Below are 12,202 nucleotides of genomic sequence, written 5' to 3' on the forward strand. Positions count from 1 at the left end.
CCTTCAAAAGAAAATCAGGATGATGCTTTCAGCTCTTGATCTTTTTTCTTTCCCATAAACAATATGTCCCCAGACCACTTACCTTCTAAGGAATCCTTTTAATATGTATACTTTATATTCCATTCCTGCACCTTTCTTTGTGGTTTTTGCTCACATTGTTGCCTTCTCCAGGACCTCATCCTTCAAGATCCTAGCTCAGGGGTGAAGCTCAGAGGTAGAGCACATACTAAGCAATGTGCAAGGCCCTGGGTTCAATCCCCAGGACCATTTAAAGAAAAGGGGAGACAGCTCAAAATTTCACCCTCACAAAGGAGTTTCAGTAAAAAAAAATTCTTCCCATATGTTTCCAAGAAGAAGGCAGGAAAAAAAGATAAACAAATGTTAAGCACTCATATTTTGGTCACTTGGCATTTATCAGTCCTGTAAGGTAGGTATTGCTGTTTTGTTTATTTTTTTTTAAATACCTTTATGTGGTGCTGAGGATCAAACCCAGTGCCTCATGCTGCTAAGCAAGTGCTCTACCACTGAATTACAACCCCAGCCTGGTATTGCTGTTTACTTAAAGATCTGCTTCTGAGAGGTTAAGCAATCTGAACAAGTCACATAACTACTGAGTACTGGTGCTGAGATTTGGACCCAGACAGTCTGACTTGAGAATACAATTTCCCAAACTACCATATTCAGTCTCCTATTAAATTTACTAGTGTAAGTTCAGTCTACAATGATGTTTTGTATATTGGAACCTTTTAGTTAAATGTTTGTGCCATTCAGTTCTTGCATCCTTACTCTTTCTCCAGTGTTTGGGACAGGATTCCCCTGCCTTAATCATAAAGTGATTGAGTAAACTGGGCCTGGAGGTAGGCAGATAGAGAAGTGTGAGCTACCTGGAGATAAGCAAAAAGGCTGCCTGCCAGCCTGATGAATTCACGGGCATATTGTAGAAATTCCTACCACCATAGAAAGAATTCTGCATTTCTTTCACAGAATCTTAGAAGACTATTAGAATGTTAGAGCTGGGAGGGGATTAAGAGATCACCTGCCCTACTGGTTTTCAAAGAGTTGCGAATCCTTTGTTAAAAATGGCTCTTTCTAGAAGCATATATTTTGAAGACAAAACATTTTAGGTAGAACCTATAGTGATAGTCTTCCTCCCATCCCCCACCCCACAAACATCCCCTACAACTTAGGAGCCCAGTTTGAAAACACTGCAACCCCAAAGTTTTTACAGACGATGAAACTGAAGTGCGAGTCTAATGAAAGATTAAGGCTTGTTAGTTGTGGAGCCAGTACCTAAACTTATTCCTGAGGTTCTGTAATTCCAATGCTTTCCATGGAAGTCATCCTTACGCGGCATTTCTAAAAGGGGTTTTGTGGTCAAAACACTGAACTAGTTATGAAGACGACAAATCTGAACAAGATCCAATTATGTCCACTCAGGAGCTAGGCTAATGAAGAAGCTACAGACCAAAAATAACGCACGTTCGCACTGAACTGTACTTGTTCAAACTATCACTCCTGAGATCAAGAAGGACGTCAGAACCTTGGCCAGCTCTGGGGAAGCCCAGTGGGTGGTTACAGTGGGGTCCTTCCAGACCCCCAAAGAAACTTGAGAGACGAGGCAGAGATTGGACCTCGTGAGCAGAACGATGGTTGACCCCATGCTAACGCTCGGCGCTGTCCCCCGCATGGGGGTTGCTCACAGAGTGGGTGGCCCAGCAGAGAGGCTCTCCGTGGGATTCCGTGGCCGCCTGGCACTCCGATCCTGTGCCTGCTGCAGGGCCCCCAGGACGCCTGGCGGAAGGGGCGGCGCTTGCGGCGGAAGTTGCCGGCCTAGATCAGGCGGGAGGGGCTGCGGCGCGCGGAGCTAGATTTCAGGTGAGTGGCTGGTGATCTACGGTCGCTGGTGCCAAGTGCCGCACGCCAGGAGTGCCCCATAGGGCACGTGACCGTTCCAGGCCCCGGCCACAATGCGTCCTGTTTCCAGTTGGAACTGGACTCAGGAGGCATGCGGGCTAATTCAACTGAGTCTGAATCTGGAGCCTGATGGGTCTCACTTTCGAAGGACTCAGGCTCAGGGTGGAAGCCGGAACAAGCCTGTTCTGAGTGTTTCAGCCGGGACAAGAGACCCCCAGGCAGCCCTGTTTCAGAACTGGGGCTGGCTGCCACTGGGAGTCTATAGCTGCCCAGTCTGCCTCTTTTCCAGTTTTCTAAGGCGACCCTGTGACAGGAAGCATCCCTCCTGAAGCCTCTGCCCTTTTCCGATGTATCAGAAATAAAGAGAGGGACTGGGTGCGAGGGAATGTCTGGTGTCTTTCTCTTCGTGAGTAGGACAGTGGAAGTGACCCTTTCCTCTTGACTTGACAGAAGGCATGGCACTCTGGCGGGCGTACCAAAGGGCCCTGGCAGTTCACCCGTGGAAAGTCCAGGTCCTGACGGCTGGTGAGTGCCCTGGAACCAAAGTGGAAACAGAGCAGGCTGATTAGGGAGACATTCCAAGGTACCTCCCTTATTTTCTGCTTCTGTTTAGCACCCTGGAAGTGTTGACTCTCATCCCAAGCTGTTCTGTAGGTTTGGGAGGGCGAGTTCCCAAAGCCATTCTAATGGGTTCTGTAAAATTGGCCTATCTGTAAAGTAGGATAGGAAAGTTCTCAAAAAGCTGAGCAGTTGATCCTCAAGGATAAAGGCATTGCCCCAGGAAGCCCCAAATTGGAAAACTAATAAACACTCCTTTAACATTTTATAGTATGCAAAGCACTTTCATAATATGGTACACAGGAACTCCACAAATCTCTGTGAGTTAGAATTACTTGAGTCCAAATTAGATCACATACTGAAATCAAGACTTCAGTTTATTTTTCTTAGTATTTTTATTGTAAAATATGCAGGAGAATAAAGACATATATTTGCAGTTTACATTGTACTAAAACTGACCATTTGTGTATCAGTACTCAGCTTTGGCATCCCCTGTGCCACTCTCCCTAATTCACATACTCCAGGAGTTTTGTTTACTTCATTCTTTTGCTTTCCTTACAATTTATTGCCTATATATGTATTCCCAAACACTGTTGTAACCATTTTACTCTAATCCAGTGATTGGGTAGCAACCTCACGAAGGTAACCCAGAATTTTCCTACATTTGTTACCGTCTTCTTTCTGCAGGTTAGCTAATTCAAGGAGATGGCACAGAGATAAGCTTTATATGAGAAAAATCAGGGCAGTCCAAAGAGTAAGACCCCATCAAGGTAAGATGGGGTCTTTCCCATGTTTGACAAAAGTATTCTAGTGAGGACGGTGGAATTCTGAGAAGACTGTTGGAAGGGGTAGGGTACTACTGAAAGCTAAGGTAGAACTGGTGTCCTGTTACTCAAATAGCCTATATCAGCGCTTGCAACTTCTCTGTGTGACTGAACAAGATGGACTCTTTTGCCCCTCCTTGGGCCCCTCTCCAACCTCTTGAGCCCAAATACCTCTTGTCCTGACCTCAGAGTGTCCATCAGCCTGCATGACTCACCTGGCTGCGTGTGTGGTGACTCATGCTGGACTGTGTGGCTGTGATGGGAACTGACACGCTGGGCCCTTTGCCCAGCCTCAGATTCCCTCAGGGCCCATAACTGCCAGAAAGAAGATTCCCCTTTGTGGTCATCAAGAATAGAGAGGGAATGATAGCCTTTGTGTTTCCCTATCCAATGGATTTGCAGCTAACAAGGACAGGAACTAAACCTGAAAGGGAACCCAAATACAGGAATGTGGTGGAACAAGGGTCTGGTCTTTTGGTGTTCGAGTTCTTTGACTCCACACGCTCAGTCTTCTGAAGCTCTGCTGATATCTCAGCTTGGCCCTGAAGCAAACTGAATTTTTCTAACACTTTTCTTAAATTTTTTCAAATCTTTCAGTCTATCCCTGCTGCTCAGTGTATTGGGACCAAACTATAAATGAAGATGAGAAGTAGGTTAACTTCCTGGGGCATTTTTGGACCCCAGCACAATGAGTGCCTAAGGTCCCAGTAACTGGCTCATCACACTGGAAAACAGATTTCAGAGTTGAGGTTAAAATACCAAGATTTGACAAGAAGAGAACTTTATTCCCTAGTTCTAATCTCACATTGGCCAAAGTGTCACACCAAAGAGAGGGGAGCCACAGCATAGAAGTTCAAGACCAACCAAATATTTCTAAGGTCTCCCAGAGGCTGGGGTGTTTGGGTCTGTTTGGGCTCTGGGTTGAAAAAGATGGAATGAGGAATCTGAGTGTCTGAGTCCTTTCTGCTCAAAAGGTCACTTGAGCCAGAAATATAGGTCTTGCTCTTCCACTATCCCCTTCCACTACCAGGTTACACAAACATGGTCACTGAAGACCTTAACAGTGAGGCCCCAGGTATGGCAAGGACCTGAAGCGAGGGTCTATTAAGTTGAACTGCAGTGATGGCGGAACCAAGAGATGAGTGAGTCAAGATCTGAAATAGTTCAACGGAAGTGTCTAATATACCAGTTTTGGCCAAGCCAGAGTCAGGAACAGGACAGCCTAGGGAAAGTTTGGCTGTGTGTTCTGTAGACTGAGTCAGCCTTATCCCTTCTTTTCTTGAGGGCCTTTCCAGTCTCCAGTGGGCCTGGGGCCCAGTTCTATCTATCTTAGGCCACCCTAGTACTACTATAAGAGCAGCTGAGCTCCTGCAGACCCTGGTTTCCCTCAAGTCTGAATTAAGCCAGGATGTGAAAGCCCAACAGGCCTTAAACACCATCCATTCCTACCCATAATATTACAGAAAAGGAAATTAAGGCAAGAGTAGGGAGTGACATGTGTTGAGGTCTTACACGGTCAGTGATAGGGCTGGTATTAGAACCTAGAGTATTGCCTACTACACTGCCCTGCACTTGAGACTATGGGGTCCTTAGGATGCCTAGTGCTGTCCCAGCTGGTCTGAGCTTAGACATTCACTTTGTCTAGTTTCCCAGCAGTAGGACATAGTAAGGCCAGGTGTGAGGATAGCACTCAGACCCATCCCAGAGGATGTACTCTGTCCTACTCAGGGTCAAGTCCCTACCCCAGCCAGGCAGGGAGTTAATGGTAAGAGGCTTTTGAGTAGGCAGCACTGCTGGCCCTCTGTCAGTAACTGTCTACCTGCCAACACAGCCTCCTGTGCTCAAGGGCACACTTTGTCTCATTCCAAGAAGCTACTTCCTGTCCCTCTGCCTTCTTGTCTTCCATTAATGCTTTATTTTCTTACATAAGACTCCACATGAAAAGCCAATGGAGGAACAAAATATACCTTAGAAGAAGGTATGGAAGTTGGGACTTTTTCACTATTGAGTGGGGGATGTTCCCAAGTAGATCTGTTCCCAGAGATAGCTCCCCTACCCCCTTCCCCTGGTTCTGGTGGGGAGTGACGGCATGAGAACTGGCACCTACCCAGGGGCATGATGTCACACCCGCACCAGTGTCTGCTTGCTGGGCTCTGTGCCCAGCCCTGGCATTTAGGCCCAGCAGCCCCTTGCCCTGCCCCAGCAGGGCTCTGGGCATTATGTGCCTACAGCCCTCCAGCTCCAACTCCCAAGACCAAGGAGAGGGGAGCCACAGCATAGAAGCTCAAGACCAACCAAATATTTCTAAGGTCTTCTCCCAGAGGCTGGGGTGTTTGGGTCTGTTTGGGCTCTGGGTTGAAAAAGATGGAATGAGGAATCTGAACGTCTGAGTCCTTCCTGCCCAAAGGGTCATTTGAGCCAGAAATGTAGACCTTGCTCTTTGTTTGTACCAATGCCTTAGACCATCCTGGAGTTGCTATAGGTCCAGAGTCCCTGATAGTCTATGGGCAGAGAATGAATTTCTGGGTGCTGTTCTATTTGAAAGACCTGGCAGGGGCTAGAGCCACAGCACCTACTCATTCCTATTATTGCCATGTCACTTGGTAGTCCCTCAGGCTTGATGGGCACAGTTTGGGGCCTAGAATCCATATTTCTCAATGGCTGTGGGCTTTCCATGATCATGGGGTCAGAAACTTGGACTTACATTCCAACTCTGTCTTTAGCTTGTCATATGACTGTCAGCAAGTCATGAAGAGTAGAAATATATACCACTCTTTAACTATTTCTTTCCCGGGCACATTGCTGCCTGCCCTCCTTACATGGTGACAGGGGAGTAAAAACAGGAAGTGCATTAGTTTAGGAAGCATTTTTGACATGCAAACTCTTTGGGGCCTTGCTTGGATAGGAACCACTGCAGAGGAGCAGCCACAGGAACCCCTGGCTGCCCACTGGCCTCCAAGCCTGTCTCAACTTCGACTCAAAATGCAGGCCTCCTTGCTCTCCTGGCCTGGGTTTGTCCCAATTCTGCTTCTTACTGAGTCACCTCATCTCTCAGAGACTTCTCATCATTAGTTGGAATGACCGTCCACCTCCCAGACCTTTTGTAAGAGTTAATGTGAGCATTCATTGTAATCTGTAACCATCTGGCCAAAGTACACTGTCAGACTGTTAGTGCCTTCATGGAAGTGCCTTCAGCCTTCACAGGGTCCCTCCTTCCTTTATGCATAGCTGCAAAGCTCTCTTTCCTTCCTGGGAGTACAGCTGGTGACCCCACATTGCAGGGAGGCATAGGGAATCAAATGCTAACTGCTCCAAGTTAGAGAGCAAGCCCTCACTTCCCTGTGGTCATCACACCTTGAGTCCAACATGTGATTCTTTAGTCTAAGCTCAGAGTTCATGCCTTTTCCCAGAGCAGTCCTGTTGTTTGGGGTCATGAATTTGACATTTTTTCTTTATTTTCTGTGCAACTGGTAGGGATTTTGTTAGGTTTGGTGGGGAATAAGGGAACAAAAGTGTCTAGGATTTTATGCTTGTCCTTGAGGAGGTCATGTCTACCAGTATTCTGGGAAGAATGACTTTGAAAGTTTCAGGGGTGCCTTGATGGTTGTACCTCAGGGGCCCAGAGCTGCTCAGTGGCCAGCAGCTCAGGTCATCTAGGGATGCCCATCCCCAGCCCTAGCTCCCAGCTTTCTGCAGTTGCCTCTGACTAGGCTGCTAGGGCCAGGCTGTGCAGAGGGTGTGGGGGAAGAGCAGAGCCATGAGCATGCAGCCAGTATGGACGTCAGAGCCAGCTCCAGGCCAAGGAACAGGGTTGCAGGATATGTTTGCCCAGTGCTAATTGAGGGCATAGGGACATTGGTGACTTTGTGGCTGGAGGGGGCTTTCATTACTGAGTGAGATAGATGGGCAAGCTGGAGATCAGATGGTCAGTCTCAAGCGGCCCTGTAAGTGTGTGTTTGCTAGAAACCATCACACCACCATAAGTGTCAGGGGCTCTGTAAACAGTGATGATTCTGTCTTGGTTTCTGTGTTTGGATGTCTCGCTGGGGCTGTGTGGACCTGAGTGTCCGTGCAATTAGTGGGGAAGCAAAAGCAGAGGCCTGTGGGGGAAATGGCTATAATACCCATTGCCAACTCAATCTGAGGGTACAAATGGGGAAGTCTGGGTTTGATTGTACTAATAGGTGGGCAGGACTCTTCCTTGTGGGGATTCTTCTAGTTCAATCAGTTTCCCACCCAGGACCATTTGAGCATGAATGTTTTAGGAAAAGAGTTATCCTTGCTGTTTTCCACAAATAGAGACCCCAAGAGAGGTGAAGGCTGTGGGCTAGGTCTTGCATTGGGCAGAGGGAGAAAGAAACAGGGTTCCTTATTATTTTACACAAGATCTATTTGAGTACAGTGTCCTAGAAAGAACTGTCTAGGAGTCAAGCCACCTGGTTCTTGCTTGGTTCTGCAGTTACAGGTTATTGAGATCCTAGACCTTTGATTCTATACCTCTAAAATAAGGGGTTTGGGATCAGAGGTGTCTTATTAGGTGTCCATGAGGTGGGTGACTTTTATTATATATTCTCATGTTGCATTTTGCTAATACTTTAAAATAAAAAATACAGATGAAAATAACAAGTCACAATAAAGTAATGTTATTTTAACTCAGTTTAAACTTAACAAATGATAAGTATTAAAGATTTTTTAAAAATAATTTTTAGTTATTGATGGACCTTTATTTATATGTGGTGTTGAGAATCAAACCCGGTGCCTCATGCATGCTAGGCAAGCACTCTACCACTGAGCCACAAATCCAGCCCCAAGTATTGAAGATTTTTTAAAAATAAAATAAAATCAAGGGTTTGGATGAAATTGACTGGAAGACTGGACATGATGGCGCATGCCTGCAATCCCAGCAACTCAGGAGGCTGAGGCAGGAGGATCACAGGTTTGAAGCCAGCCTCAGCAACTTAGTGAGACTATAAGCAACCTAGTGAGACCCTGTCTCAAAATAAAAAAATAAAAAGTACTGAGGATGTGGCTCAGTGGTTAAGTGCACTTGAATTTAATCCCTGATACCAAAAGAGAAAAAAGAGAGAAAAGAAATGATCTAGTAGGCCCTTTCAATTTTACTGTCTATGATTCTCAGTCCTAGAATCTTAAATTCTCTTTCTTCTGTCTGTTCTGCTCTTTCTGATTTGACCTCCCTTTACCTCTCAGCGCAGAGTTCTTGGGTTCTGGCCTGCTCATCCTAGTTTCTGACAGGATATATATGAGGTGTCACCATCCTTGAAGAGCAGAGGGTTTTGTGGTAGCAGGAGGGGGCTAATCATTTGCCCAGAATGGAGCCCTGGGGCTCAGAGTGCCAGAGCCTCATTCTGTCAGAGACTTAAATTTTTGGAGCTATCTTGACAACACCTGTATACCCTGCACAGGGTCCCTGATGGGCCTGGGTGACATTATCTCACAGCAGCTGGTGGAGAGGCGAGGTCTGCAGGAACACCAGACAGGCCGGACCCTAACCATGGTGTCCTTGGGCTGTGGCTTTGTGGTAAGTTCTGCCCACAGCAAGGCTGCAGTGCACTTGCTAAAGGTCTAGTTCTTTGCCATTCTGTAGTTTCCCTTGGCCTCTCACACCTGTGGCCCTCTTAGTGTCTCAGTGTCTGACTCCCCTGAGATTTGGTTTCTGATATTTGGGGGAGGAACTTTGTGGCATAAAAGTCAAGTGCCCCCCCTCACTGCATCCTGCAGCCCAATCTGGGGTTTACTTTCAGGGCCCTGTAGTAGGAGGCTGGTACAAGGTCTTGGACCAGCTCATCCCTGGCACCACCAAGGTGGATGCACTAAAGAAGATGTTGTTGGATCAGGTGAGTGAAGGAAAAGGGTGTTTGGAAGGCTGAGCTGGGTTAGGGCATGGGGTACTCACAGAGCTTTAATTTCTCTTCCCTAGGGGGGCTTTGCCCCTTGTTTTCTAGGCTGCTTTCTCCCACTGATAGGGACACTCAATGGACTGTCAGCCCAGGATAATTGGGCCAAACTACGGAGGGTGAGTGGGTCTCTGGCTAGCAGGCTGGCAATCTCAGGGGAAGGAGGCAGGCAAAGCTAGAGGCAGGGATAGCCAGGAAGGGAGGGGAGTGTGGGCCGAGGTGTACTCTTGGGACAGAAGTCTGTGTTTGATATTCATGTTGGGGGATGGCAGCCACTTAGAAGTGAAAGTGTAAATCTTTCCTTCTCTGTCTCCTCAGGATTATCCTGATGCCCTCATCACCAACTACTACGTAAGAACTGACCCCTTCTGTCTATTTTCCTGCTCCTTTAAGTCCAAAAATGCCCTGGGTTTGGAGGTCCTCCTGGCATAGGAATCCCTCCATTGGGATTACTCTCATCCCCGCTGCAGGCACCATGCTCAGGGAAACACCAACCTTCAGCCTTTTCTTGTGTGCAGTAGTTGGGGCAGGGCCAGGTGAGGCAATGAGTCTGGGGGTCTGGATAGGAAGGCATCCACCCAACCTTTACCTTCTCTTTTTGTAGCTCTGGCCTGCTGTGCAGTTAGCCAACTTCTACCTGGTCCCCCTGCATTACAGGTATGACAGACCCCCACCCCACCTTTCAAGGAAGATCCACAATACCAACAATTGGAAACAAAATGATTCTCATTTCAACCTTCACCTCCTTTAGACTCCTACCAGCATATTCTGCTCTGGTCAGAACTTCAGACTCCCAAGAATTTTATTCATAACCTTTGGCCCTCTACAGAAACTGTTCCAGTGTCCCCCACTGACCTTCTGTCATCTTGCTATGGAGGATCCTGCTCCTACAACCCTTGTCTCCATCCCACCTGAGCTCTCCACCTTTGATAGTGTATCTGCTGGGACAGTGTCTCACAGGGGTGCTGCATCCTAGGTTAGAAAGTAGACCTAAAGGCTTGATCCAGGTCAGTTTACTACAAACCATTATTTTGTCTTAATAATAAAGTTCATTACTTAGAGACAATAAAAAATAGTGTGGAACTCAAGACGAGTTGTTAAAATACTTGCAGGTGAGGTGTCTTGGGAACAGGAGAACTCTGAAACTCTTCTGAGAAGACATGGTCAAATTTTTCACGAATAGCATAGCTAAAAGGAATACCTACTTACAAACCAATTCCTAAACATTAGGATCCTTTGCAGCAGTCTTTGAAACTAGAGCAAAATTAAGTTAAAGAATGTCCCAGTGACTTGGAAGGCTGAGGCAGGAGGGTTGCAAGTGTGAGACCAGCCTGGGCAACTTAATAAGACACTGTCTCAAAATTAAAAACATTAAAAAGACTAGGGATGTAGCTCAATGCTAGAGCCCTTGCCTAGTGAGCACAGGCCCTGGGTTTGATCCCTAGCACCACAAAAAGCAAACCAGAAAGGTGTTATTTTATACACAGCTAGTACATATTTTGGAAGGTGAAACCTCAGTTGGTACAAGATGAACACATAAATGTAGTTAGAAGGGACCCAGACAGACTGTGTCTGATGAGAATTGTTGGGAGTCTTAACCATCGAGACCCTCATCTGGAATGCAGAGCCTTGGGAGAGCATGAGAATCTGAGCTAGTTGTCTTCTGGTCTGAGCCACATAGTTCCTTCTTAAGGGCTGAAGGGAGAAGACCCAAATCTGGAAATTCTCAGATACCACCTCCTTTTCCTTGGCACTCTCCCTATCCTATCCCATCGTTCCCCCTCCCATGCTTCCTAGTCTCCCTCCTCACAATGCATTCCTGTTCCTAGGTTGGCTGTTGTCCAGTGTGTTGCTGTCATCTGGAACTCCTACCTGTCCTGGAAAGCGCATCAGCGTTAGCCTGCCTTGCCCCATTATTGCCACCTGCAGTGATACACCATGATCCTGGGACTATCAGTTTCCTCAAAGTGGGCATTATCAATGGCCATGGGGTGGGAGTGCTAGTCAGACTTAATGAGATGAGCACTCTGAAATGACACGTTTCATTTTAAACTGTAAACTGCTTCTGAAATCACTAGCCCTTTATAATACATTCATGCAATGCTTATCAACAATACATTCTGAGAACTGTGTCATTAGGCAATTTCATCATCATGTGAACATCATAGTGTATACTTACACAAACCTAGATGGTATAGAGCAGTCACTTGATGTGACCTCTTGATGCAGAGAAGGGACACAGTAAATGAGGTGTATGAGGCTGCTACCCATTTAACACCACATACTGTTTTATAGTAAATTGTTTTCTCCTAAATGAGAGAATACTCTAAAATAATGATAAGGATCACAAGTTCAAGGCCAACCTCAGCAACTTAGTGAGACTCTGAGCAACTTAGCAAGACCATGTGTCAATTTAAAAAAGGGCTGAAAATGTGAATCAGTGCTTACCATCCCTGGGTTTAATCCCCAGTACCAAAAGACAAAAACAAGAAGAAAAACTTTGAGTCATAAAATAATGATAAAAGTAGAGTAAATACATAAACCAGTAATATTGTCTTTATTATTGTTAATCAAGTTTTATGTGCTGCACATAGTCATACAACAAGCTATACTTTAAGACAACTGGTGATGCAGTAGGTTTGTTACCACCAGCATCACCACAAACACAGGATTAATGCGTTGTGCTGTGATGTTACAACAGCTACCATGTCACTAGGTGGTAGGAGTTTCCAACTGCGTTGTAATTTTATGGAGTCACCATTATGTATGTGGTCTGTCATTGACTGAAACTTTGTTTTATGGCACATGACTATAACCTTATATCCACTTATGCCTACTTTTCATTGACACATCTGTTACTCTAGCCCTTCCCAACCCTAGCACTCTTTGGGATCCCTTCAAACTCTTCATTGTGCCTCAGTAAATGTTTTAAATACATAATCTGGAACCTGCAGAGGTCATGAGTAAGACCCAGGAGAAAAACTATAAAAA

At 46.1% G+C, this 12,202-nt stretch overlaps 1 protein-coding gene across 5 annotated transcripts; it reads left to right on the plus strand.

The window, feature by feature from the left end:
- Positions 1-259: 259 nt before the first annotated feature.
- MPV17 (mitochondrial inner membrane protein MPV17) lies at positions 260-11,969 on the plus strand. Of its 5 annotated transcripts, none has more exons than XM_079110075.1 (8): positions 260-1,875; positions 2,365-2,439; positions 8,720-8,835; positions 9,059-9,151; positions 9,235-9,330; positions 9,530-9,562; positions 9,816-9,868; positions 11,041-11,969. In XM_079110075.1, exons 2-8 carry the CDS (start codon positions 2,370-2,372, stop codon positions 11,108-11,110), a joined length of 531 nt encoding a protein of 176 aa, XP_078966201.1. In that variant the 5' UTR covers positions 260-1,875; positions 2,365-2,369; the 3' UTR covers positions 11,111-11,969. The 5 variants fall into 5 exon arrangements, with proteins under 5 accessions (XP_078966201.1, XP_078966203.1, XP_078966202.1 ...); XM_079110077.1 differs by lacking the exon at positions 11,041-11,969 and adding an exon at positions 10,041-11,034; XM_079110076.1 differs by lacking the exon at positions 9,530-9,562.
- The last annotated feature ends 233 nt before the right edge of the window (positions 11,970-12,202 follow it).

The sequence above is a fragment of the Sciurus vulgaris genome (genome assembly GCF_902686455.1).
Source record: "Sciurus vulgaris genome assembly, chromosome: 14".
Classification (NCBI taxonomy): domain Eukaryota; kingdom Metazoa; phylum Chordata; class Mammalia; order Rodentia; family Sciuridae; genus Sciurus; species Sciurus vulgaris.

What these genes read in the sequence shown, in the direction of transcription:
- MPV17 (XM_079110075.1), top strand. Translation starts at nt 2,370, where the DNA reads ATGGCACTCTGGCGGGCGTACCAAAGGGCCCTGGCAGTTCACCCGTGG. An exon ending in AGTCCAGGTCCTGACGGCTG is followed by an intron (nt 2,440 to 8,719) that starts GTGAGTGCCCTG and finishes TACCCTGCACAG; the next exon opens with GGTCCCTGATGGGCCTGGGT. An exon ending in ATTGGGCCAAACTACGGAGG is followed by an intron (nt 9,331 to 9,529) that starts GTGAGTGGGTCT and finishes CTGTCTCCTCAG; the next exon opens with GATTATCCTGATGCCCTCAT.